The following is a 27,147-nucleotide window of genomic DNA, read 5'->3' as shown; positions in this document are numbered from 1 at the left end:
ACTGCATTCTGGACCTCTGTATAAGCCTGAAGGAGGATTCAAAATGAAAACACAGCTTTGGGAAGCACAGAACAGATTCCATCCACATCTTGCCCAGACTTCTGACTAAGGAACTATAAACAGCTCAATGGGTGTTGTTTGGCTGCGAGTGGGAATGCATGCCTGTAATCCTAACATTTGAGGAGCTGACACAGGAGCATCACTTGCAGCCAGGAGTTTGAGACCAGCAGGATAATGTAGTGAGACACTCGTCTCTCTCTATTTTTTTTTTAATTAGCTGAGCATGGTGGCACTTGCCTGCAGTCCTAGTTACTCTGAAGGCTGAGACAGTAGGGTCCCTTGAGCCCAGGAGTTTGAGGCTGCAGTGAGCCATGATCACGTGACTGCACTTCACCCTGGATGACAGAGGGAGACTCTGTCTCTAATAAGAAATAAATCAACACTAAAGGTGTTGTTTAAAGCCAATGCTTGTAATAATTTGTTACACAGCCTTATAAAATTCATACACAGTCTCAACAGACTCATGGAATGAATTGATGAATTGATATACACACCAGTTACATAAAATAAAATCTTGCTTAACGTTTTCAGTGTTTTATATTTTGTAATTTTCTGTGGTCCATTTTAATACACTCCTATTTTAATCATTCAGTCAACAAAAATTAATTTAGTGCCTACACTAAACCAGGTACTCCCTCATATGCACACGTGCCTGATGTTCTAGAAGCTTCACAAGACCGAGGTGGAGCCACTGGAGTTTTTTATAAGGAAAAATGAGACACTGACTCACAGTAGCAGAATCACTGTGGAGAGAACAGTCACATAACAGGTAATGGGACAGTGCTAGAGCTCTTATTCAGGAGTGACAGGGCGGTGGGGACTAAGGAGAGAGGAGGGCCTGAGGGATGAGAGGGACGGAGGGAAGGGCTGGAGAAGCAGGAGGTGAGGAAAAGGAGCAGAGGGAAGGAATTCGAAAGCAGCAGAATTCTCAGGTTTAAACACATTGTTTTATAGATTTTTAATACATCTATCTATAGAGCCTAGCAGGGTGTTCTTTGCATTTGGGCTTTAATACCTTATGTAGGTCTGCCTAAAATCTAATTGTTTCTTATGTTCATCCGGTTTAAAAAATACTAAGTGTTCCTATAAAATAAACACACCACTTAGATGTGGACACTTCCTGAAAGGCAGTGCATGAGCACTGGTGGGCATTGTGACTGCAATCAACACTTGCGACTGTGAGGTGAATGACGTCTGTACCGGCTCCTGGTTGCAACATACGGTAACACAGTGTGCTGCTTTGTACTGAGGAGATGTCCTGGACTCACACAGAAACTCACGTCTATGGAGTGAAGGTAAATTTAAAATACAATAAGCCGGAGTCACAGATATATTTTCTGGGAAAGTGAAACAGGAGCTTTATGAGTCTTGTTGCAATGCTTTTATTTATTTATTTATTTATTTATTTATTTATTTTTCTTGCCTTGTCTCTGTGAGAGCTTTTAGACACTTTTAAATATCAAAGGGCCAAAGTCACATTTTTTACCTATTAGATTCCTGATCACTCAGGGATTACCAAGATTTTGCTACCCACTGTAGTTAATAAACAAAAAGCAAACTGGTCCCTATGCTATCTCATGCACTCAAGCAAAATTTTTCCAGATATGAAGAAAAAAAAAACAAAAAACAAAAAACAAAAAACAAAAAACTCTGTGTCTACACCTCCATTCCCAGGGCGATTTCAGTCTCTGGCACCAAGCTCCATGGGGTGAGTTTTCTTCTAGCAGAGTTCGGAGGGATAGGTAAGGAGTGGGAGGCAGGGAGTCCAGTTCAGGGACAGGGATACGGGATGAAAAGTGAAGGGAGAGGGACGCGGCCCATGCTGAAGATTTCTCTCTGGTTTCTCAGAAGCTCCTGGGCCAAGACTGAGGGAGACATTGAGACAGAGCGCTTGGCACAGGAGGAGCGGGGTCAGGGCGAAGTCCCAGGGCCCAGGCGTGGCTCTCAGGGTCTCAGGTCCGGAAGGCGGTGTGTGGATTGGGAGGCGCAGCGTTGCGGATTCCCCGTCTCCGCAGTTTCTCTTCCTCTCCCAACCTGTGTCGGGTCCTTCCTTCTGGATACTCATGACGCGGACCCAGTTCCCACTCCCATTGGGTGCCGGGTTTCTAGAGAAGCCAATCAGCGTCGCCGCGGTCCCGGTTCCAAAGTCCCCAGTCACCCACCCGGACTCAGATTCTCCCCAGACGCCGAGGATGGGGTCATGGCGCCCCGAACCCTCCTCCTGCTGCTCTCGGGGGCCCTGGCCCTGACCCCGACCCGGGCGGGTGAGTGCGGGGTCGGGAGGGAAACGGTCTCTGCGGGGAGGAGCGAGGGGCCGCCCGGCGGGGGCGCAGGACCCGGGGAGCCGAGCCGGGAGGAGGGTCGGCGGGTCTCAGCCCCTCCTCGCCCCCAGGCTCCCACTCCCTGAGGTATTTCTACACCTCCGTGTCCCGGCCCGGCCGCGGGGAGCCCCGCTTCATCGCCGTGGGCTACGTGGACGACACGCAGTTCGTGCGGTTCGACAGCGACGCCGCGATTCCGAGGATGGAGCCGCGGGCGCCGTGGATGGAGCAGGAGGGGCCGGAGTATTGGGACCGGGAGACGCGGAACCTCAAGGCCGCCGCGCAGACTTACCGAGTGAGCCTGCGGAACCTGCGCGGCTACTACAACCAGAGCGAGGCCGGTGAGTGACCCCAGCCCGGGGCGCAGGTCACGACCCCTCCCCATCCCGCACGGACGGCCCGAGTCGCCCCGAGTCTCCGGGTCCGAGGTCCACCCCGGGGCTGCGGGACCCGCCCAGACCCTCGACCCGGGAGAAACTCGGGCGCCTTTATCCGGTTTCATTTTCAGTTTAGGCAAAAATCCCCGCGGGTTGGTGGGACGGGGCGGGGACTTTTGCCTAAAATGAAAATGGGCGGGGCTGACGCGGGGCCGGGGCCAGGATCTCACACCTTCCAGACGATGTACGGCTGCGACCTGGGGCCGGACGGGCGCCTCCTCCGCGGGTATAACCAGCTCGCCTACGACGGCAAGGACTACATCGCCCTGAACGAGGACCTGCGCTCCTGGACGGCCGCGGACACGGCGGCTCAGATCACCCAGCGCAAGTGGGAGGCGGCCAATGAGGCGGAGCGAACGAGAGCCTACCTGGAGGGCAGGTGCCTGGAGTGGCTCCGCAGATACCTGGAGAACGGGAAGGAGACGCTGCAGCGCGCGGGTACCAGTGGCCAGCGGGAACCTCCCTGATCTCCTGTAGCCCTCCCAGGCTGGCCTTGCAGAAGGAGGGGAGGAAATGGGACCGACACTAGAATATCGCCCTCCCTGCGGTCCTGAGGGAGAGGAATCCTCCTGGGTTTCCAGATCCTGTACCAGACAGTGACTCTGAGGGCCCGCCCCGTTCTCTGATACAATTAAGGGTTGCAGTCTCTGAGGGAAAGGAGGGGAAATCAATCCCTGGAATACTGATCAGAGGTTCCCTGTGACCCCACAGCAGCGTTGACACCAGGATTTTCCCTCTCCTGCCTTGTCCTCTGACTCACACTCAATGTGTACAGGGGTCTGACTCCAGCTCCTCTGAGTCCCTTGGCCTCCACTCAGATCAGGGCCAGAAGTCCCTGTTCCCCACTCAGAGACTAGAACTTTCCAGGAAACACGACATTATCCCAGGTGCCTGTGTCCAGGCTGGTGTCTGGGTTCTGTGCTCCCTTCCCCACCCCAGGTGTCCTGTGCATTCTCAGGATAGTCACATGGGTGCTGCAGGGGTGTCCCATGAGAGATGCAGGATGTCTGAATTTTCTGACTCTTCCCTTCAGAGCCCCCCAAGACACACGTGAGCCACCACCCCATCTCTGACCATGAGGCCACCCTGAGGTGCTGGGCCCTGGGCTTCTACCCTGCGGAGATCACACTGACCTGGCATCGAGATGGGGAGGACCAGACCCAGGACATGGAGCTTGTGGAGACCAGGCCCGCAGGGGATGGAAACTTCCAGAAGTGGGCGGCTGTGGTGGTGCCTTCTGGAGAGGAGCAGAGATACACGTGCCATGTGCAGCATGAGGGGCTGCCTGAGCCCCTCACCCTGAGATGGGGTAAGGAGGGAGATGGGAGTGTCATGTCGCAGGGAAACCAGGAGCCCATCTGGAGACCTTTAGCAGGGTTGGGGCTGGGACCTGGGATCAGGGCCCCTCACCTTCTCCTCCTTTCCCAGAGCCGTCTTCCCAGCCCACAATCCCCATCGTGGGCATCATTGCTGTCCTGACTGTCCTTGGAGCTGTAGTCACTGGAGCTGTGATCGCTGCTGTGATGTGGAGGAAGAAGAGCTCAGGTGAGGAAGGGGTGAGGAGTGGGGCCTGAGATTTCTTGCCCCACTGAGGGTTCCAAGCCCCAGGCAGAAGTGTGTCCTGCCTGATTACTGGGAAGCATCATCCACACTCATGAGCCGACCCAGCCTGGGCCCTGTGCGCCAGCACTTACTCTTGTGTAAAGCACCTGTGACAATGAAGGACAGATGTGTCACCTTGATGACTGTGGTGATGGGGACCTGATCCCAGCAGTCACAGGTCACTAGGGAAGGTCTCTGCTGAGGACAGTCCTTAGGAGGGCAGCTGGTCCAGAGCCCACACCTGCTTTCCTTGTTTTTCCTGATCCTTCCCTGAGTCTTTAGTCACACATTTCTGGAAACTTCTCTGGGTTTCAAGACTAGAAGGTTCCTCTAGGACGTCCTGGCCTTGCCACCTTTCTGAGCCCTCACAGATTATTTTCTTCCCACAGATAAAAAAGGAGGAAGCTACTTTCAGGCTGCAAGTAAGTATGAAGGAATCTGATCCCTGAGATCATTGGGATATTGTGGTCAGGAGCCCATGGGGGAGCTCACCCAGCCCACAATTCCTCCTCTAGCAGCGTTTCCTGTAGGCTCCGACCAGGTTCTGTTTTTTTTTAACCCTAGACAGCGACAGTGCCCAAGGCTCTGATGTGTCTCTCACGGCTTGTAAAGGTGAGACCGTGGGAGGGGAGGGGGCTGATGTGTGTGGGTTTTGGGGAGGAACAGCGGGCACATCTGTGTTATGGAGTTTCTTTGACTTGGATGTCAAAGAACATCCAAGTGATGGGTTGTTGAAAGTGTGACTGATATAACTTTGTTAATGAATTTTTTTTTTATAGTGTGAGACAGCTGCCTTGTGTGGGAGTGAGGCAAGATTTATTCACACCTTTGATTTGGGACTTCAAGACCCCTGACTTCTCTTACTACAAAGAATCTGAATGTGTCTGTGTCCCTATAGGCATAATGTGAGGAGGTGGGGAGACCAGCCCAGCCCGGTGTCCATCACACCCACGCTGACCTGCATTCCTTCCCCATCACCTTTCCTGTTCCAGAGATGTGGGGTTGTTATGTCTCCATCTCAACTTCATGGTGCACTGAGCTGTAACTTCTTACTTTCCTATTAAAATTAGAATCTGAATGTAATTTACTTCGTCAAATTATTTCCATGAGACATTAATGGGTTAATTAAAGGAGAAGATTCCTGAAATTTGAAAGACAAAATAAATGGAAGACCTGAGAACCTTCCACAGTCCACGTGTTTCTTGTGCTGATTTGTTGCGGGGGTGGAGAGTAGATGGGGCTGTGCCCAGTGAGTGTGCAGGCGACTGTGGACTTTATGTGGTCACTGCTTGGCTGGGTCATCTTTGCTGCTCCATTGTCCTTGGCCTTTCAGTAGAAGCTTGTCCCACCATGGCCTGTGATCACAGGGACTTGAGTGTCACCTAGGGTGGTCTCTAGAAGTCCTTGTGGTATCAGGAGAGAAATTGTTAGACTCCTGTCCCTCTCGCCCTCCTTCCAGGTCTCTTTCCTGGATTGTATTTTCCATCTTTTCCCCAAGCTTCTTGAAGCAGATTCTGAAACTTGCAAAGAAGAGGGGTCCTGTAGTTTCTCATGGTAGGTAACTTTCCGTTGGAACTCCTTCTGCTCTCTCTCCTACTCTTCTTCCTGCCTGAGTCGTAGTAATCCTAGTGCTGCCTCCAATCCAAACTCACGGATTTATAAAGCAGAGTCTGACTTAGATTCATATGTGATTGGAAAATTGAAGCCATAAACCTAGGGTTATCTTTCCTGAAGAGAAAAATATGGTTGTGTGCTGCAGCAGGCAGGAGGGTTGGTGTGGGAGGAGGGAGGGAGGGAGGGAGGGCACACACGCAGCCCTGGTGAGAAAAGCTCTGGCAGCACTGATGTCAGTGTGAGATGATGTTGTTCTGTAGCTGCCACAAAACAGCATTTGGCCTGAGGCTATATTAATAAAGACATTGCCTTTAGAATAAGGAAGTGCCCTTCAGTGATTATTCATTCAACTGACATTTGTTGTCTGCTAGGTATATGACTGCCTTTGCATTTAGAAAACACTTTAGTAAAAACAAGGATTTTCAGCCATGTGATGTATGCGTTCTAGATGTAAGCTTACCCAACCTGTGGCTCACAGGCTGCATGTAGCCCAGGTCAGCTTCCAATATGAGGACGTTTTTTTTCTCATCTGTGGTGGCAGATATCATGAAAATTATGCACATACTTTTTTTTCTTGTTTCTATTTTTTTCTGCTCATCAGCTGTCATTAGTGTATTTTTGTGTGGCTCAAGACAATTCTTCTTTTCATGTGGCCCAAGAAAGCCAAAATATTGGACACCTCTATAGGCAGATGATAGATATAGTATAAGCAGAGTAAGAGCAGAAAATGCTTGAGTTAGAAGGTCTCAAGTGCTGTGGGGCAGGTGATCAGAGTGTGGGCTGTGGGGACACGGGGTGGCTACTGTGCTGGGTGGTCAGCATGGGCCTCGTTGCACATGTGACCTTTGAGTGAAGATTTGAGGGATGTGAGGAGCTGTCCCTAAGGATGAATGGGAAAGCTCTTTTCAGGCAGGAACCTTCAGTGCAGATGCACCAGGGCAAGAAAGTGTCTGTGTTCCTGGAAGGAGGAAGAGGCCAGAAGGGCTGGACAGAGAGAAACTGAAATGAGATCAGAGGTGTGGCCAGAGCAGGGAGGCCAGGAAGGTGTGGGAAGGGTTTTGACCTTTGCTCTGAATGACATGGGGAGTAAGAGGACAGTTTTGAAAAGTGGGACATGTTAGGAATTGTCCTTTGAAAGTTTCTCTCTGGCTGCTGTGCTGACAACAGAATTGAGAGGTGGGGGACAAGGGAGGTAGTAGGGAATCGGTGGCGAAGGAGAGCAATATTCCAGGATGGAGATGCTGGTTACCTTGACTGAGGTGTGAGCAGAGGAAATGGTGGGAAGTGATGGGATTCCGGATGAATTTGAAGATGGACTTCACAGCACTTGCTAACGGATTGCATCTGTGGTGTGAGAAGGAAACAAGGACACCCAGAGTGTTGGACTGAGTGAGTAGAAGTGTGGAGCTGCTGTCAGTGGAGATGGGGAGACTCTGGCAGGAGCATATGGAGGAGAGGGCATCGCAGACATTCAGTGGAGGAGACATCTACGAGGAGTGCAGGTGAGGGGCCCAGATGCCTCTGCAGCTACAGCTTCACCATCCAGTTACTCTCCTGCTTCCACCCCCTGTGTCTCAGAGCCAGAGCACTGATTCTCCCCTGGGCTGTCTGCACAGGTAGGTGGAAGTCAGGGTTTGCTGTTGGTTATAATAAGCCATGGATTATTGTGCTTTCTCAGATAATTAAAGAAATAATAAGAGAAGTTGCAACTAGAACAGTTATTTAGAAGACCACAATAACGCGAAGTTTTTTATTCATCTAAAGAAGGCAACAGAAGAGAAATAGTCAAGTCAAAAAGAGATAATATTACAAGGCAGCAAATGACAATGTACAGACTTAAACCCAATGAGGCCAACAGTGACATTAAACATAACGGACTCACACACTCCAATGACAAGACAAATAGTGCAGAGGGGGAAAGAGAAGTCAATCCATAAATAACCATAGGCTATTTACAGAAGCCATAATTTCAGCACAAGGTACAGAAAAGGTGAAAGTAAAAGGTTAGAAAATAAATACCAGACACACATTCATGAGAAAGCACATGGAGATGCCATTTAGAAAAATTACATGAATCTCATGAGACAAAGAGTCCATGTAGACAGCTCACAATGTCTTTACTTTTTTCAGAAACAGGGTCTGTTGTGCAGGCTGAAATGCAATGGTGATATCATACCTCACTGTAACCTCAAACTCCTGGGATGAAGTGATTGTCCTGCCTCAGCTTCCCAAGGAGCTGGGACTACAGGTGTGTGCCACCACAGCTGGCTATAATGTCTCATTTTCTCATCTGATGTGGTGTGATCAAGGAAGCAATATCATGCCATGTATTTGACTTGCAGTAAGAATACAACAAATATCAGGGGAATGAAGAAATAAAACCACTTAGTAATTCAAGCCATGTCCACATTTACATTTTACAGATGAGGAGAAATATCTCAAACAAGTAAAGTAAAATAAATTGACTTTCATCATCCAGAGCACAGTCGAGAACATGTTCCCTGTGCTAAAGGAATCAGAGCTCTACTGAGGTCATAGCAGGTATCATGAACTGCTACTAGAATTGGAACTGATACATTTCAAGATATACTAAACAAAGGGTGTGCAAGGATTAACTGAATGCAGAGATAAAGGAAGAAAATGAATTTGTTAAAAGATGGACAAAATCTTTAATTTTTTAAAAGTAGATTTATGTGGACCAAAGCAGATATTTTAGCCACCCAATTATGTGTCTCACAATCATATTGCAAGTTATAAAAAATGGAATAAACCTAAAGTTATCACCTAATGGCAAGTCAAGCAGAAAAATATATGTTTTTCCCAAAGTAAAATGTTATTTTTATATGACAGTTTCTAATATTGTACAGTGACATCTAGTGGAGGCAAACTGGTGTTACAATCCATTAAAATAACTAACAGGTGTCAAACTCTACTGTCGTAATTGCGGTGTATAGTACCCTCACTAATGATGGTAATTTTAATCCTTGTATTCTAACTCTATATTTTAAACCCTTTTGTAAAATCTATCGCCTTTCACCTAGAAGCAATCAAACTCCAAGTGGTGCTGAAAACAGAGCCGCACATGGTCATGCCATTCTTCTGAGGACCCTTAAATCAATCTCAGGAGAAGCCCCAACTGCTGTCCCCACACAACACCCCCTTCTCAGCAGAAAGTAGCCAAAAAAATCATTGTCCAACACCTCCTAACAGCAGTTACGGATATCACTCCTGAGGAGAATAATACAGAAGTTATTAAGAAGTTATTTTAAACAGAGAGAATAAAAGAGTTCTCGGTGGAATTTCCCTTTAATAAAAAGCAGTCCCCAAACCATTTCTTTTCTAACAGAAAGCAGCCTGAAAAGCTGCAAGCAAACTGGAAGCTTGCATGGGTAAATGCCGGCAGCTGTACGAAAAGCCAGGTACACCCAACATGGCGGTTCCCCTCCCTTTTCTTTGTCTACCCATGTGTGGGTTTCATGGCACTGGTCAGTTAAAGCCAAGTGTGCAGGTCAGGATGCCAGTCAGGTAGAGGCCACATTTGCATAATAAAAGACTAGGGTGGGAGGGCCAGTTTCTTCACGGGCTATGTAAATGGCACACCTGGTCAAACCAATCCCCTGAGCCCTATGTAAATCAATCACTGCCTCCTGAATCCTCTCCATAAAGTTGATTGCATCCCACCCCAAACCCTGAAACTCTCTTGGGGCAACCTGTTTTCTCTGCATGATAAAGATTTCTCTCTCTTCTTTGTCTATTAAACGCTCCACTCCTTAACCTGCTCCACGTGTGTGTCCTTGTCATTAACCACCTTGGCACAGGACAACAAGCCTTGGTATTTATGCCATACAATGTAACAGTTTCAACACCACTGGAGGCAGTGAGCGTGGTCTATTCCTTGAGGCCTAGATGAACCTGATAGGACACAGCTCAGGGGAAGCCATCACCCAGTCTACAGGCTTTGGCCATCAGTGTAGAAGACACAGGTCCTCAGCTCTCCACAGGTGCCACTGTGGCCAGAGCCTCCTCTCTGCATGGGTGAGGCTTGGCCCTTGCCCTGAACACAGTGACAGGGATCTCTCCAGAGGTGGAGATGATACTATTCCTCCCGTAAAATGGTTTCACCTCGTGCTTTTTCTGCTTTACAGGAAAGCTGACTCTGAAATCCCAGGCACACAGGAGGGAGAGGTGGATTTCAGGGATGTGCTTGATTTGGAAAAAGAAGAGCACCGATCACCAGGTGGCGCCATTGTGCTGCTCCTGCACCCAGGAGGTGGATGCTGGGGCTGAGCTGCAGGATAGAAGAGGATGTCATTACTCATTTTCCAGGTTCCAAGTAAAAACCCTCCTGCCCTGCCCATCTGGCTCTTCCTGAATCCTCAATCTAACAAGGACTGTGTTTCCTTTTTTTTTTTAACTTTAAGTTCTGGGATACATGTGCAGAACATGCAGGTCTGTTACATAGGTATCCATGTGTCATGGTGGTTTGCTGCACCTATTAATGCCCTCCCTCCCCTTCTGCTCCACCCCCTGACAGGCCCCAATGTATGATGTTCCCCTCCCTGGGTCCATGTGTTCTCATTGTTCAACCCCCATTTATAAGTGAGAACATGCGGTGTTTGCTTTTCTGTTCCTGTGTTAGTTTACTGAAGATAATGGCTCCCAGCTTCATCCATGTCCCTGCAAAGGACATGAACGCATTCTCTTTTTATGGCTGCAAGGACTCTCTTTTTCTCAGACAGGTCTTTTTGAGCAGGCAGACCTTTTTGACCCAGAAAAGTGGATGTGATTGTTAGGTTCACCACATCCTCGTTTATTGTGTTGCCAGTAAAATGAAATCAAAATACATACATCATACATAATTAACCCATAATAAACAAATATTTATAATGTGCTGACACCACTGAGATTTCCTCCAAGTGTGGGCACAGCAGCAGACACACCTTGTTCCTTGAGTCAAGACACTGGTTAGAGTAAAATGGGAAGAAATCTCAGTCACTGCAAAAAGGGCCCCCATGGAAGAGGCTTGGCAGGGGAGTCTGCTGTCCCAGGTCCCCCATATTTGGGGGTGACTCTCCCTTCTGGGAAGGACTTTTTTAAAAAATTATTTTTGTATCCACATTAGTTATGAAATTGCAGAATGTCCAGACCCAGCACTGGTCAGTTGTACTATCTCTTTCTTCCCTTTAAAATGCTGTGCTAAAGGGCGCCCTCATGCACTCCTATCCTCCTCCTGGAGAGGAGCAAAACAATAATGGACAACACTGAAACATACAAACTTACTTTAAATATATGCTGTCAGAAGTAGCTACTGAAAGATTAATTCCTCCAAAATGAGGGAAGGTACAGAAAAAAACATCTGCACACCCATGTCCATAGCAGCATTATTCACAACAGCCACGAAATAGAGGCAACCAAAGCATCACTTAACAGATGAATTGATCAAAAAAATGTGGTACATAAAGACAATGGAATATTATTCAGCCTAAAAGGAGGAAATCCTGTTATAGGCTGCACTATGGATGAACCTGGAGAACATGGCTAAGTGAAATAAGCCAATCACAAAGAAGCTCCAGTGCTGCACAATTCCATTTGTATGTGGTGTCTGAACCCTTAGAACCTGAAAGTAGTATGGTGATTGCCAAGGGCTGGGTGGGGGGAATGGGGATTAATGAAGGGTTTTTGTTCAATCGGCATAGAGTTTCAGTTTTGTAAGATAAAATGTTATCGGGATTTGTGGCACAGCAGATGTGCTTACAGATAACACCACCGTGCTGCACACTTCAAAACAGTGAAGATACCAAATTTTATGTAATATGTTTTCTGGCACATGAAAAAAAAAGCCCTGTTACTAATTGAGGAAAAAAATTACAGAAATTCATTAAAAATATGCTAGTATATGCTTACCATGAAGAAACTGATACAGACAACCATGAGAGATTCTTGCTATCATCCATGACCCAGCAGATTCAGCATCTGGGCCTTTCAAGATTCAAAGGCCCAGCCTTGACATCTTGAATCAGTTTGAATTTTGGCAGGACCCCAGGTGGCTCCACTTCATGTAGAAGCACTGTCCCAGATGGTGGTGGAGGGACATCCTAGGACGGTGGCTCTGCTCATAGTCAGAAGCCTCCATTTCAGATGGGAGAATACCAGAAGGGCCCAGGAGTGATATTTCCAAGAAAGTAAAATTAATAGAATGCCCAAAGTTTCTAACTTATTAGAAGAGTCATACAAACAGAAGAGGTATCAAATTAATGAGAGTTATCTAGAAAATAAACAAAAACAAGGCAAGTATTAACTCCAGGAAGAACAAATGTGCCAGAAGTGAAAAATATTAAAGCTGACATTAGAGTATTAGTCATGGAGAAGGAAACAAGGAATGACTGAACCAAACATAATTACTATTTAATATACTGGGAAGAAGAAGGAATGGAAAGGGTGAAAGGGAGCAAGTGTTGTAACTGTTGCATCTGCCCACCGCTGTGCTGTGCAACAATGGCTGTAACTGAAAAAAAACAACACACAGTATTAATAAACAAATGGTACTTATAGCTATAGAAGTCAAGTCAAAAAAAAATCAGCTAAGAATGTCGAAAGTGGTTGCTCCCTAGAAAAGCAGAAACTGATAAGAAACGGAGAAGGCTCTCATTTTTCTCAAGCAATCCTGTGCAAATATTTGACTCTTTCAATTATGGACAATTGTAAATTTACTTAAAGTAAAAGAAAAAACCATAGCGAATCTGCAAGTTTATGCCTAACGACAACTGTATTCAACAATGATATAATTAAATATAATATAGTTATAACTATAGGGATAACTAAATATAATTAATATAGTTATATTTAGTTATAACTCAATATAACAATAATCTTACTAAAATATAAAAATACTTTAACATAACACAGTCAAGCCTAAATGTGTATGTAACATCAACCCTGAATAAAAACACGGAAGAATATGTCAATAAACGCATCTCTGGATAAATAGCCCACAAATGAATTCTCTACCCCTTCTCCTTTATTGGTTGCCCTGTGAACTGAGGCAGCGGGTATCAGGACCTAAGGTCTCTCATCCTTCTGCTTCCAGGCAGGTCCTGCATCCAGTCCTACTGCACAGAGGGCTCTCATCCCTGCCTTGCGTCTGTTTTGACAGCCCCCACCACCTCACTGATACTCTTAGAAGGACCCAGAGCAACAGGGTGGGAAACTGTCTCACCTCCCCACTTCTCTTTTCCAGTCAGTCTGAACTGATAGGAGGAGATTGGATTGCTTGAACTGGGAATCTGGATTGCTTTACTCATCCGGATTCCCAGTTCATTTATTCTTCCTCAATTTAGTCCACATCTCCCGAGCACACTCTTCACTCCAGAAGCAGCCTGACCCTATTATTATTTTAATGTCCACAGTTCTTTTTCTTTTCAGTTTTTGTGAGTACATAGTAGATGTATTTCTTCATGGAGTACATGAGATGTTTTAATACAGACATGCAATATACAATAATCACATCATGGTGAATGGGGTATTCATCCTATCAGGCATTTATCCTTTGTGCTACAAACAATTCAATGGCACAATTTTAGTTACTTTGAAATGTACAGTGAAGTTTTGTTGACTATAGTCACCCCATTGTATGATCAAATAGTCATATTCATTTCTTCTATATTTTTGCAGCCATTGACCATTTCCACCTCCCTTCCACCACCCTTCCCAGCCTGTAGTAACCATCATCCCACTTTCTATGCCCACTGAGTTTCATTGTTTTGATTTTTACATTCCACAAATAAGTAAGAATATGCAATGCTTGTCTTTTTGTGCTCTGCTTATTTCACTTAACATAATGATTTTCAGTTTCATCCGTGTTGTTGCAAATGACAGAATCTCATTCTTTTAACGGCTGAATAGTACTCCATTGTGTCTATATACCATATTTTCTTTATCCATTAATTTGTCGATGGACACTTTTATGGCTTCCAAATCTTAGTGTGAACAGTGCTGCAGCAAACACGGGAGGGTAGCTATATCTTTAATATATTAATTTCCTGCCTTTTGGGTATATAACCAGCAGTAGGATTGCTGGATCGTCTGATGGCTATACCTTAGTTTTTTGAGGAATCTCCAAACTGTTCTTCACAGTGGCTGTACTAATTTACATTCCCACCAACAGTGTACAAAGGTTCCCTTTTCTCACCAGCATTTGTTATTGCCTGTCTTTTGAATAGAAGCCATTTTACCTGGGATGAGATAATTCACTGCTTTGATTTGAATTTCTCTGTAGTTTCATGATGCTGAGTACCTTTTCATACACCTGCCTACTATTTGCATGTCTTCTTTTCAGAAGTGTCTACGCATATATTTTGCCCATTTTTGATTGGATTATTACATTTTTCCCTATGGAGTTGTTTGAGCTCCTTATGCATCCTGGTTATTAATCCCTTGTCAGTTTAGTAGTTTTTAAATCTCCTATTCTGGGGGTTGTCTCTCCACTTTGTTGATTGTTTCCTTTGCTGTGCAGAAGCTTTTGAACTTGATGTGATTCCATTTGTCCATCTGTGCTTTGGTTGCCTTGCTTGTGGTGTATTGCTCAAGAAATTCTTTCCCAGACAAATGTTCTGGAGAGTTTCCCAATGTTTTCTTATAGTAGTTTCATAGTTTAAGGCCTTTAAGTCTTTAATCAATTTTGATTTTATTTTCATATATGGCAAAAGATAGGGGTCTAGCTTCATTCTTCTGTATGTGGATATTCAGTTTTCCCAGCACTGTTTATTGAAGTGACTTTTCTTCAGTGTATGTTCTCGATACCTTTGTCAAAAATGAGTTCATTGTAGGTGTGTGGACCTGTTTCTGGGCCCTCTATTCCATTGCATTGGCCTATGTGTCTGTTTTTATGTCAGTGCCATGTTGTTTTGGTGACAATAGCTCTAATATAATTTGAAGTCAGGTTATTGGATTCCTCCAGTTTAGTTCTTTTTGCTTAGGACAAGCAAAAAGATGTGGATATTCTGGGTCTTTTGTGGTTCCATATAAATTTTAGGAAATTTTTCCTATTTCTGTGAAGAATACCACTGGTATTTTGATAGGGATTGCATTGAATCTGCAGATTGCTTTGGGTAGTACGGACATTTTAACAATATTTATTCTTCCAGCCAATGAACATGGAGTATTTTACCATTATGTAGTGCCCTCTTCAATTTCTTTCATCAGTGTTTTATAGTTTTTGAGCCTTTTCCTTCTCGCAGCCTCACGGAGAGCCCGGACTCTCACCTAGAGCTGGCTCTTCAGTGGGAAGTCAGTCATTACCTGCTGACGGTAGAAGAGGAGAGAGAGGCCAGATCCTGGGGCTGGGGCAGAAGTTTTAGTAGGAATGAAGGATGTTAGAATGAGAAGGACTTCCAAGTGAGGGGTGATGTGTGGGAGCTCCTTGGGCAGCTAAGGACATCCTCAGCATCTCCATTTAGGAGGGAGGAAAGGGACTTGGGTGCAGGAAAAGAGAAGGGGGTAGAGTCCAGATGAGACGGTCCTATCCATACCCCTGGTTTTCTGACAACACCTACCCAGTTACACTGAGGAGCCCAGACAAGCCCAGGGGCCTCTTCAAGCAGGTGTGCCTCAGCTTCTTTCTAGGGAGGACCCCCAAACTGCCTAGCCCTGGCATGTGTCATTCCCCCCACACTGCCCCAGGTCTAGTCCCAGTGAGCCTCGAGTCCAGGGTCAGCTCCTTCCCTTCCTACAGCTATGTCTGAGTGAGGTTAGCAAGTGAGAAGCCAGGTGCTCTGCATGGCAAGGTGTGATGTCCTCTGAGTCCTGCATAGCAATAACCCAAACCTGGGTGGGGAACTGGATGCAGGACAGAGAGGTGGAATGAGGCTGGGACGCCGCTCAGGTCCCTCTTGTCTCCTAGTCTTTCTGCATATGCCATTGTCTTCCCCTCCCCAACCCTGGGACATCTAAAAGCCCCAGCAGGAAGGGGAAACCTGGGTCCCCACCACTCCCTGCCAGATGTCTTTCATAAGCGTGCCCACCTTTATTCTCACTGCAGCTTTAGGGCCTGTGGCAGCACAGAGCGCTGGGTATGTGCAGAGGGTGATCCTGGAAGGTTCTTTCTTCACACATACCTGCCGGGCTGTTTATTTCCTTGTCAAGTCTGCGCAAATGGCACCTTTGTGAGGCCTGACTTGATCACTCTGTTAGAAGTGTCACCTTGTTTTTATTTTGCCAGATTGTTGACTTTGCATATATATATCTTCTGTGACTCTCTAACATACTGCGACGATTTCTTTGTCCAAAGATGTCCTCACTAATATCTCCCATTCTGCTCTTTCCCAATGCAACCTTGCGATCCCCTATCAAGATCTGAGCCGAATCTTCCTCCCCTTGGATCTGGGACTAGCTTTGGTGACTAGACATGGGGCAGGTGACACTGCCTGACTTCTGAGCCTCTGACACAGGATGCCTTGTGGTTGTGACTTGGCCAATTCAACCACTGCCTCCTCAGTCCCAGGTACAGTGCTGGGAGCAGCCAGGGCACCTGAAGCAGCAGGTGGATGTGAAGTCACGCACTGGGTCATAGCCCCATTGAGCTCCCAGCTGACAGCCCGCAAGCACTGAGTGTAGCCCTGTGCAGGAGCCTCCTGAATGCTCTGAACAGGGCAGGCTCCAAATGAAGACAGCCCCAGTCCATGTCACACGGAGCAGATGAGCTGCCCAGTTGAGCCCATAGAAAGTGAAATCATAGCAAGCTTGATATTTTATTTTGCGCATGTTTTGTTACCTAATAAGAGATAATAGGAGCACACACTATAAAACTAACTACTATCATGTTTTTATTCATTATCTTCTTTCCTGTCAGGTTGGAGGCATCAAGGAACAAGTGTTTTTCTCTTTTGATTAATCACCAGGCTTAGAACCATGTCTTACACAGAGGCACTCACTAAACATTTGTTAAATAGATGAATAAAATCTATGATCATGATTCTTTAATGCTGGGTCTGAGACTGGAAGTGGGTGTTACTGGGTTTTGGTTTTCATGTGTGTTTAGTCAGCTCGCACTCCCATAACAAAATACCACAGAGAGGTGGTTTAAACTACAGAAATTTGTTTGTTAGAATTCTGGAGGCTGAAAGTCTAAAATTAAGGTGCCAGGAAATTCAGTTTCCGGTGAGGGCCTCCTTTCTGGCTTCAGACGGCTGCCTTCTCACTATATCCTCACATAGCCTTTCTTCAAGGCCTTGTGGTGAGAGAGAGGAGAGAGAGAGAGAGAGAGAGAGAGAGAGAGAGAGAGAGTGAGAGAGAGAGGAGACTCTGGTGTTTCTTCCTCTTCTTATAAACATGAGTGCTATTGGATTTTGGCCTCACATTTATGACTTCGGTTAACCGAAATTATTCCCTTAAGGGTTTTACATTGCCTTAAAGGCAATCAAATTGGGGGATAGGGCTCCAGCATATGAATTTTGGGGACACAATTCAGTGCATAACAGGGGTCTTCCATAAGGTGTATGTGTGTCAGGCACCAATAAATCGGTCTCAGTTTCCTGAGTTCCTCGAAGGCATGATGCTCAGCACTGCCCCAGGCTCATTCATGGTCTAGTCACACCAGCACCGCAGCCCCACAGCCCCTGATGACCACTTGCCTCCGATGTCTCTTGGGCCCAGATAGAGGGCATCTAGGTTGTAGGGTCATGGGCAGCTGCTGTCCAGATGGCAGCTGTGGATCAGCTGCTGTGTGGGGGACTCTGGGGAACTCTCCCCAGGTCTCTGGATCCCCAATGCCCAGATGAGTCATCAGGGTAGGAATGAAATTTTGGATTGAGGCTGCAGATTTCCTGAGTTCCAGGGTTGGGAGTAGCAGAAACAGGGCCTGAGGGGTCTGGACTGAGGTTATAGGTGCTTGGGTCACCAAAGAAGACACAGACAGCATCCCAGGGTCTGTGGACACTGAGTTGCAAAGTGGGCAGGGGCTGCCCCTGGAAACCTGGGAAATGGGTAGTTGGCTGTCTGTGTCCTGCCATGAGGTCCTTGTATCCCATGATGGCACCTGGCCCCCCTGCATATTCAGTGTACAGTTACCCAGGGCTCCTCAGCCTGGCACAAAAGCTCCTATTATCATAGGGAAGGAAGGGACAGCTGAAGTCTATGACAGTTTATTGATCAGTGCTAAGCTCACATATGATCATTAGATCCTAGGGCAGGGAGTGGGACCCCAGAAACTCTGAAAATGTTGGAGCAGGCTTGGTCCCTACAGGTGTGGCACAGACACCTGCCCTTCCATCTCTATCGTCCAGGACCTGGAAAATACTCTCCAAACACAACCCTCCAGGAAGGCCCTAGGCCAACCCTTCCCCTGCCACCCTTCTCCTTGGCTCCTTCTTCTCCTCTCCTGGTGCCCTCTACCCACCTTATGTCCCTCTTCCCCCGCTGTCTTCACTTCCCCAGGAGCCTCACTGTTTAACCCTTTCCTGGACCTAAGGCCTCAGTGACCCCTTCTCTGAGATCCCAGGGTCTGACTCCCCAGAATTTGTCTGGCAGGCAAAGAGGATGCCACATGGGTTGGTGGGGGACACAGAAAGTCCACTGCACGAGGTGCAGCTGAGCTGCTGTGGGTCTCCCCAGTGCTGAGCTGAGAAGATGCCCTGGTTTGGGAAAGCCATGGCAGGTGTGGTGATAGAATGCCCTGCACAGTAATGATGGGGTTGGGAGGAAACCTGCAAAGTCAGTGGAGTTGGCTGGTTACTGCTCGGCTGTGCTGATGCCCTATAAAAGGATCATGAGAACCCCGGGATTGTTAACAGCCATGACTGGCTACATGTGACAACCTCTGCAGTGTCTCATGCAGAGGCTTTTTATCTCCTGTAGAGAAAGATAGTGTGAAATTGTAGTTGGAAACATCATTACGAGGGCCACAGTGCTCCAGAGATGTTTGACACTCAGCCAAGGCAGGCCTGTTACAGGAAAGTCAGGGCCCTGGTGGAGAAACCTGAGATTCTGCAAACTGGAACAGGGTTATCCAATGGGTGTCCTCCAGGACCCTCTGGGTATGCAGAGGAAGCCCACCCTTCTCTAGTAATGGTTCCCACTTCCTATGCTGGAAGATGCTGCAGAAGCCTCACACTTAGGATGCAGCGGGAATCCCACTCAGGAGCTTTGCAGGAACTAGCCGGCACCACCACATAGGAGCCCGAGGAGCACTTCAGGGACTGGAATTTGAGGTCACTTGATCAAGGAACCAGAATTTCTGTCTGGATAAATAAAAATCCTTTGGCTTAGTTTGTGGAACATGTAGAGGATGGAATAACCAGGCTGAGGGGAGTGGGCGTGGTTAAGGCCCACCAGGACCATGCTCCACAGGAGGACCCAGAGGGCACACCTTCCACCAGAGCCTCAGGAACGTGCTGGTGAGAGGGACCTGCATCACTAACAAGTGTCGGGTGTTGTCCTCTGCAGGCTGGGGGTGATGGTAGTAAAGATGGTCCCAGAGTTGCATTTATTAATTTCTCTTGGGATGAGGTGGCCCTGATGAGACAAAGACCAAGTAGTGTCAGTGACCTGCAAAAGCCAGAGGGCACAGTTACTATGGCAACCTCAGAGGAGCAGCTAGGAGGACTCTAGCTACAGGTAGCATGGAAAAGGTTAATAGAGGGTGGTGTCCCCGAATTAGGAAAGGCAACCAACAAGGGCACTGCTTGATATCTATGATAAGAAAGCAAGAACTGAAGAGCACGTGGGTGAAGGTGTTTGACCCAATACAAAGTCATGATCCCATCCTCAATGCCTAGACCTCAGTGGTTCCCACAATGGAACTACTGGACCCATAGACCCAAACCTGGTTATCTCCTAATTCCCTGAGTGCATAATTGACACTGATGCCCTGCTAAGTGGAGTCACCCCCACACTGGGTCCCTAGTCTGTGGCATAAGGGCTCTCATTTTGCTGAAAGACAAAGGGAAACCTTTGACACTACCCCCTTCCTGGGCAAATAAAAAATTATAGTGTGTCCCAGGGTGGGTCTTGTGAAAGATACTAAAAGTATTGTGAGGGTCACACCATCATTAGAGAGCTGAAGGGCTGAAGGATGCGGGGTGGTGTTAGAGCTTTCTATTGTCTCTATGTAATCCAGCAAACTGTCCCTGAGAAAGCCGGATGAGGCCTACAGAATGACTTATATTACTCCAGGTCTGGCCAAGCAGGAGTTATAATTGCAGCTTTTATGTTGTCTGATATCACTGGTAGAGTGGACTAATAAAGACTTGGGCACACAGCGTGCAGCTGTGGATGTGGTGAGTGCATTCTTTCCTCTCCAATTAGAAAGTGGATATGGAGTGATTCACATTCATGTGGGATCCACAACACATGCATTTATAGTTTCCCTCACTGCTAGTATAACTCCCCTGCCCTCTATAATATAGTCTTAAGACTATATTAGCCATACTGGGTATCCTATAGGATATAAAATCAGCTCATTTCATTGACAACTTCATGTAGATTGGGGTAGATGAGCAGCAGTTAGAAAGTGCACTGGAGTCCTTGTTCACTGCAAGGACTTCACTGGAAAACATGCAAGTGAAGAGAAACCTTACAGAGCTTCAGGAGTGGCCACTGAAGTGACATTTTATGGGTGAACAAGTGCGAAGTGCTGAGGGAAATTCAGGTGTGTCTCCTCCAAGGGAAAATACAAATTGTCTTATCTTGCATCCTCACCAGAAGGAAGGAAGCACACTACCTGAAGAGCCTCTTTGAGTTCTGACACCTTCCACATCTAGGTATGTTGCCTTGGCCCACACTCTAGGTGACAAAAGGGGAGGCCAGCTTCAAGTGGGACCTACACAGGAAAGGACCCTGCAACAGATCCAGGCTATGGTGCAAGCAGCCACCATCCCTCAGACACCCTGGTGCTGGTGGTGCCAGTGGTGGGGAAAGAGGCAGGATGGAGCTGAAACAAGCACCAGTGGGAGAATCACAATGGATGGCCTGAATTCTAGAGTAAGATCATACTATTCACAGCAGAGACATAGCCCCCTGTTAGAAGCAACTTTTAATATTACTGGTCCTGATTCGATAGACTGCTTGACCACAGGACACCAGGCAACTATGTGGTTCCAAGTGCCCGTGTGACCCACAAAATCACAGATTGCACAGGCCCAACAGCATCCATCATGAGGTGAAAATGGTCCACCTGGGTTGAGTTGAATCCCATGTTGACACCTTCAGAAAACATCCAAGTCTGAAGCGGCACTGAACAACCAAACAGACAATGGGAGTTAGCCGGCCCTCACCGTGGGTCAGCCTAGGCCTGGTAGGATGGACTTATGAATGGAGCAAGCACAGTGGCAGGCATGGGGCTACATATGGGACCAGAAGCACCGACTTCCCCCTACCAAGGCAGACCCAGCTGCTGCCATCTCTGAATGTCCAACTCATCAGCATTTGAGGCCCATGATGTGCTCTAGTGGGGAACTATTTCTTTAGATGACTTACTACCTGTTAAGTAACAAGGTGGCTACATTTAGACACTTCCATCCTGGAAGGGCCACAGGTTCATCTTCACAGGGTTAGGCACCTATTCCATGGGGAGGTTTTCCTGTCCTGCTCTCAGACACTCACCCAGCACCACTCTCCGGGTGCTGTTACATTCCTGATCTGCAGGCTAGGCATTGCTCCTAGGCATTTGCCTGAAGGACCCACTTGTCAGAGCATGTTTCAGTATTTCTATGGCTGTGGGTTCCACTAATGCTATCACCATCTGCACCACCCAGGGGCTGCCAGCCTGAAGGAATGCTGGACAGGCAACAAAGACGTCTCTACAGTGCTGTGTTCTCAAAAGAAAGAACATGTAGGTCCAGAAACCAAAAGGTGGAAGTAGGTATGGCTCCATGTCCAATCTCTTAGATTCCCCCACTGGGGTATTTTGCATGTTTTATCTCCCAACACTGGGCTGTGCAGGGAGGAGGTCCTGGTTTCCAAAGTACCCTTAAAAGGAGACAAGAGACAACCCATCGAACTACATGGGCATTCAACTCATACAATAACTGTTTAATTTCTCGTTTCTGCTGGTCCTTCATGTTCTCGATGATGCTCTTCCCCTCGCGGACCTGTGTCCTTAGCTCCTCCATCGCTGCCTGGCTGCTGGCCGCAGGTTCCATCTTTGGTTTTCCTTCCATGCCGAACAGAGACAGGGAGTTGGCTCTGTGTCCAGCTGTTCCCAAACAGGATGACGCTGCCAAGGACAGAGGGACTGGCCCACCACCAGCTGCTGCCATGGTCCCCAGCTTGAGCAGCAGGGATGCTTTGTTTTCTGACACTTGGGATATGGTAACAGTCTTGGAAGTTTTCTTTAGCACATCCACTCCTCTGTGAGCAAGTGGAATGTGTTCATCTTTATCCTCTTTGGGACTTGGGGAGTTGAAGACATCAGGGCTTGAAAGCGATGAAGATGTGAGGGACTGGGATGAAGGCCATCTTCAAGTAGCTTTTGGTCTGCTTGTGGTCAGATCACTGACTTTCTCAGTATGACACCACAGAGTCAAAACCTTCTAGGTCAATATCATTGCTGCGGTCCAAGAGATCTTTGTCCAGGATGCCAAAAATTGAACTGCCCGCTAAGTCAATCTTCAGACCATCACCCCTGGTGTGTGTCAGCAGACCCACTGGTAGCTCTGGCCTTCTTGGGGGCAGTGTGCCAGGTCTGCTGAGAGGATTGGTTTTACGTGGCAGAGGCATTTTTGGCAGTATGGCAGGAACAGAGGGCTCTGTAATCTAGTTTTGGCTCTGCCTCTGGTCTTTCTTTTTCTTCTGTTCTGTTGGGAAGCATTTCTGGTCTTTCAGGAGGTATCTTTTTAAGTTCATGTTTTCTTTCAGTGGTACCTGTCCCTTGTTTGATGACAGGAGTGGACGGAGGTGATGGTTTCTTGGGTCTATTCCCTTCCTTCCCAAAGTCCAGTGGAAGTAACTTCACGAAGTTATCAGGGAACACGCCTCGTCTGCTGTTCAGCTCTCCTTCCCACCAGCCTACCTCAGTGCAGTCCTTACTGATGAGAGTGACCGTATCTCCTTCTTTGATTGTCATTTCATCACTATTCTGTGCCTCATATGGAAATATTACTCTGCAGTCATCCTCGCTCTTTGTCCTGCTGTCCATTTCTGTTTTCCAGGAGGCTGGAGTTGCCAGAATTGTAGTTAACTTCTTCCCAATAATCTTTTCCATCGGCAGAAAGTCATTTTCTACTTCAATTGATCTTGGTCTTAGTTTGATTGGCTTGTCTTTGAAAATGTCTCCAGAGCCCACTCCTTTAACTTTTTTGGGCTGGATTGTTTCCGTCGCCACTGTCCTGTTGGCACCTTCAGACTCGGTGCTGCTTGAGTCACCCCCATCACTTTCAGAGCCTGTGGTTTCCCTTAAACCTGACTTGGACAGATGCTCATCCTGGGAAAGGCCAAGCTTATCTGACTACCCTGAAAACTCCTTGATGAAGTTAGAAGGAAACATTCCAGTCTTCCCGTTGAGAACACGGGAGTCCGAACAAGGTTGCAGAAAAATAGAAATGCTTTTATGTTCTTCGTGGAACCATAAATTTGTTCCACGATTGTGGAAGACAGTGTGACGATTCCTCAAATTTTAGAACCAGAAATACCATTTGACCCAGCCATTCTATTATGGGGTACATACCCAATGGAATATAAATCATTCTATTATAAAGATACATGCACGCGTATGTTCATTACAGCACTATTCACAATAGCAAAGACATAGAATCAACCCAAATGCCCATCATCAGTGATGAACTGGGTAAAGAAAAGATGGTACATATACACCATAGAATATTATGCAGCCATAAAAATAAATGAAATCAAGTCCTATGCTTGATTTTATTTCTTTTTATGGTTGCATAAAAAGATATGGATGAAGCTGAAAGTCATTATCCTCAGCAAATTAACACAGGACAGAAAACCAAACACCATATGTTCTTACATATAATTGGGAGCTGAGCAATGAGAACACTTGGACAAGAGAAAAGGAACAATACACGCTGGGGCCTGTTGAGGGTGGGCAGTGGTGGCAGGAGCATTAGGAAAAATAGTTAACACATGCCGGGGTTAATACCTAGGTGATGGGTTGATAGGTGCAGCAAACCACCATGGCACACGTTTACTTATGTAACAAACCTGCACATCCAGCACCTGTACCCTGGAACTTAAAATTAATTAAATTAAAAGACGAGCTTAAAGTATTAATGAAAAACAATTAGATTTAAAAAAGCCTTTGAGTTACAAAATCTTGAAACAATAATTTTAATTTTGCTTTTAACATATATTCAAATCCTTTAATACTGCTCCCTTCCAGAGGTGCAGCTTAATTCCCTCTCTTGAGTGTGGCTCGGATTTAATGATGCACTTCCTATATGGTCTGGCTCTGTGTTCCCACCTGAATCTCATCTTGAATTGTCTTACGAATTGTAATCTGACATATTGGGGGAGGGACCGCATCGAAGGTGATTGGATCATGAGGATGGTTCCCCTATGCTGTTCTAATGATAGTGAGTGAATTCTCATGAGATCTCATGGTTTTACAAGGAGCTTTTCCCTGCTTCGCTCTGCATTTCTCTCTCTTGCCACCATGTGAAAAAGGACGTGTTTGCTTCTACTTCTGCCATGATTGTAAGTGTCCTGGGGCAGCATCCTCAGCCATGTAGAACTGTGAGTCAATTAAACTTTTTTTTAGAAATTACCCAGTCTCAGGTATTTCTTTATAGAAGTGTGAGCATGAGCTAATGCAACTTCTAACTGAAAGAGTAATGATGACATAACAGTTTGTGACTCTGGGTGTAGAAGATAAAAGTCACTGTGGCTTTTACTTTCTCTCTCTCTGTCTCTGGGATCATGAGCTCTGGGAGAGGTCAGGTGCTGTACCATTAGCTGCCCTGCAGAAAGTTCCATGTGGCTAAGAACTGAGGACTTCTGGAACCAGACAACAAGAAACTAGGCCTTTTCCAACAGCCATGTGACTGAGCCATGTTTCATGTGAATCCTCAGCCCCAGGGAAACACTCAGATGATGCAGCCCTCGGCTGACAACTGGACTACAGCCTTGTGAGAGGAACTGAGCCAGAAGCACTCAGGGAAACCTCTCCTGGATTCCTGACCATTGGAAACTGTGGAAGATGATAAATATTTGTTGTTTTGAGCTGCTATGTTTTGCATCATTTGTTATGCAATTGTAAATAACTAATAGATTTTCACAAGAGAGGATGGATTATTACACGTTAATTTGCCTGTGCTCTAAATTTGACATCATCAATCTTGTTATTTTTGAGACAGGGTCCATCTCTGTCACCCAGGCTGAAGTGTAGTGGCATGATCACCATGCCCTGTGGTGTCAACCTCCTGGGCTCAAGGGGTCCTCTGACCTCAGCCTCCTGAGTAGCTGGGATGACAGGCATAAACCACCATGCCTGGCTAATTTTCTAATTTTTTGGCAGTGATGGGGGTTTGACCATGTTTCCCAGGTTGATCTTGAACTTATGGAATCAACGGATCCACATTCCTCTGCCTTCCACAGTGGTAAAATTGCAGGCATGAGCCGCCACAACTGGCCTAAATTAATTGTAAGATACTAAATATATAACTTGGTTGTAAAAGGTAAGGAGAATTTCCATGGCTGAAGAGGATGTATTTTATTACCGTTCACAATGATCACATTACTTGAACTTCAATTCCAACTGTGTCTCAATTAAACACAAAAGGAAGATCCAACCCTTGCTAGGCTGATTCTGTGATGGCCCCAACAACCACTTCCTGGTCATTCACCTTCCCCCAGTTATTCAACCAACTCTAATGTAGGTGCTGTTGTAAAGGGATTCAGCAGATATAATTAAGGGTCTCAATTAGTTGACTTTAGGTAGGGTTTATCCTGCTTGCACTGTCCTAATCAGCTAAGCCCTTGAAAGACTGGGTTCTTCCTGAGCATAGAGATTCATGGTGTGAGAGGGATTCAGCATGAGGGGTTTCCTCCACTGTGGACTTTGAAAATGAAGGGGCTGTGTGGGAAAGAACGCTGGTGGGCACCAGGAACTGACCACATCCCTCCCTGTTCTCTACCTTGACATCCAGCAAGGAACAGGAACCTCAGTCTTATAACTGCCAAAAACTGCGTTCTGCCACCTCTGTATAAGCCTGAAGGAGAATTCAAAATGAAAACACAGTTTTGGGAAGCACAGAATAGAGATTCCATCCACATCATGCTAGGATTTCTGACTAAGGAACTATAAACAGATAAATGGGTGTTATTAGGCCAGGCATGGTAGCACACACCTGTAATCCTAACATTTGAAGAGCTGACATAGGAGGATCACTTGTAGCCAGGAGTTTGAGACCACCAGGATAATGTAGTGAGACCATTATCTCTACAGTTTTTTATTTTTTATTTTTTCCAGTTAGTTGAGCATGGCGGTACTTGCAGTCCTAGCTACTCTGAAGACTGAGGCAGGAGGATCCCTTGAGTTTGAGGCTGCCGTGAGCCATGATCATGTGACTGCATTTCACCCTGGATCACAGAGGGAGACTCTGTCTTTAAAAATAAATGAATGAATACAATAAATGAGTGTTATTTAAAGCCAATATTTTCAATAATTACACAGTCTTAATAAAATTTATACACAGGCTCAACAGACTTATGGAATGAATTGATGAATTGATATGCACACTAGTTACGTAAAATCTTTCTTAACTTTTTCAGTGTTTTACATTTTATAATTTTCTGTGATACAACTTAATACACTCATATTTCATTCATTCAGTCAATAAAATTAAGTTAGTGCCTGTGGCGAACCAGGTCTGCCCTCACATGCTCACATGCCTGACATTCCGGAAGCTTCACAAGACCAAGGTGGAGCCACTGGAGTGTTTTAGGTGGAGAAAGACATACTCTGATTCACAATAGCAGGACCACTGTGGAGAGAACAGTCATGTAGCAGGTAATGGGACAGTGCTAGAGCCACAATTCAGGAGTGACAGGGTGGTAGGGACGAAGGGGAGAGGAGGGCCTGAGGGATGAGAGGGACAGAGGGAAGGGCTGGAGAAAGAGGAGGTGAGGAGAAGGAGCAGAGGAAAGGAAATAGAAAGCAACAG

At 46.4% G+C, this 27,147-nt stretch overlaps 1 protein-coding gene and 4 pseudogenes across 3 annotated transcripts in view; 3 read left to right on the top strand and 2 right to left on the bottom strand.

The window, feature by feature from the left end:
- Positions 1-5,503, top strand: part of LOC101047682 (saoe class I histocompatibility antigen, A alpha chain-like) — a 101,759-nt pseudogene extending 96,256 nt beyond the window's left edge.
- LOC141584371 (saoe class I histocompatibility antigen, A alpha chain-like) overlaps positions 1-27,147 on the top strand; it is a 173,653-nt pseudogene that overhangs the window by 142,601 nt on the left and 3,905 nt on the right.
- LOC101050220 (saoe class I histocompatibility antigen, A alpha chain-like) overlaps positions 1,835-27,147 on the top strand; it is a 48,135-nt gene continuing 22,822 nt past the window's right edge. For 2 of the 3 annotated variants that reach the window (XR_012517386.1, XR_012517387.1), the window contains exons 1-4: positions 1,835-2,324; positions 2,453-2,722; positions 2,981-3,256; positions 3,852-4,127. Coding sequence is in view for 1 of the 3 variants with exons in the window: in XM_074398332.1 (XP_074254433.1) it covers positions 1,850-2,324; positions 2,453-2,722; positions 2,981-3,256; positions 3,852-4,127; positions 4,247-4,363; positions 4,810-4,842; positions 4,985-5,032; positions 5,319-5,329 (1,506 nt within the window). In the remaining 2 variants the exon portion in view is untranslated. Of the gene's footprint in view, positions 2,325-2,452; positions 2,723-2,980; positions 3,257-3,851; positions 4,128-4,246; positions 4,364-4,809; positions 4,843-4,984; positions 5,033-5,318; positions 5,504-27,147 lie in introns of those variants that run through there. The other variant, XM_074398332.1, reaches the window with a different exon arrangement.
- On the bottom strand, positions 6,803-7,505 carry LOC141584109 (uncharacterized; annotated as a pseudogene).
- Positions 17,619-23,709, bottom strand: LOC141584108 (SH3 domain-containing kinase-binding protein 1-like; annotated as a pseudogene).

Source organism: Saimiri boliviensis, chromosome 4 (assembly GCF_048565385.1).
Source record: "Saimiri boliviensis isolate mSaiBol1 chromosome 4, mSaiBol1.pri, whole genome shotgun sequence".
NCBI lineage: Eukaryota > Metazoa > Chordata > Mammalia > Primates > Cebidae > Saimiri > Saimiri boliviensis.
This window is presented reverse-complemented; position numbering and strand designations above follow the sequence as displayed.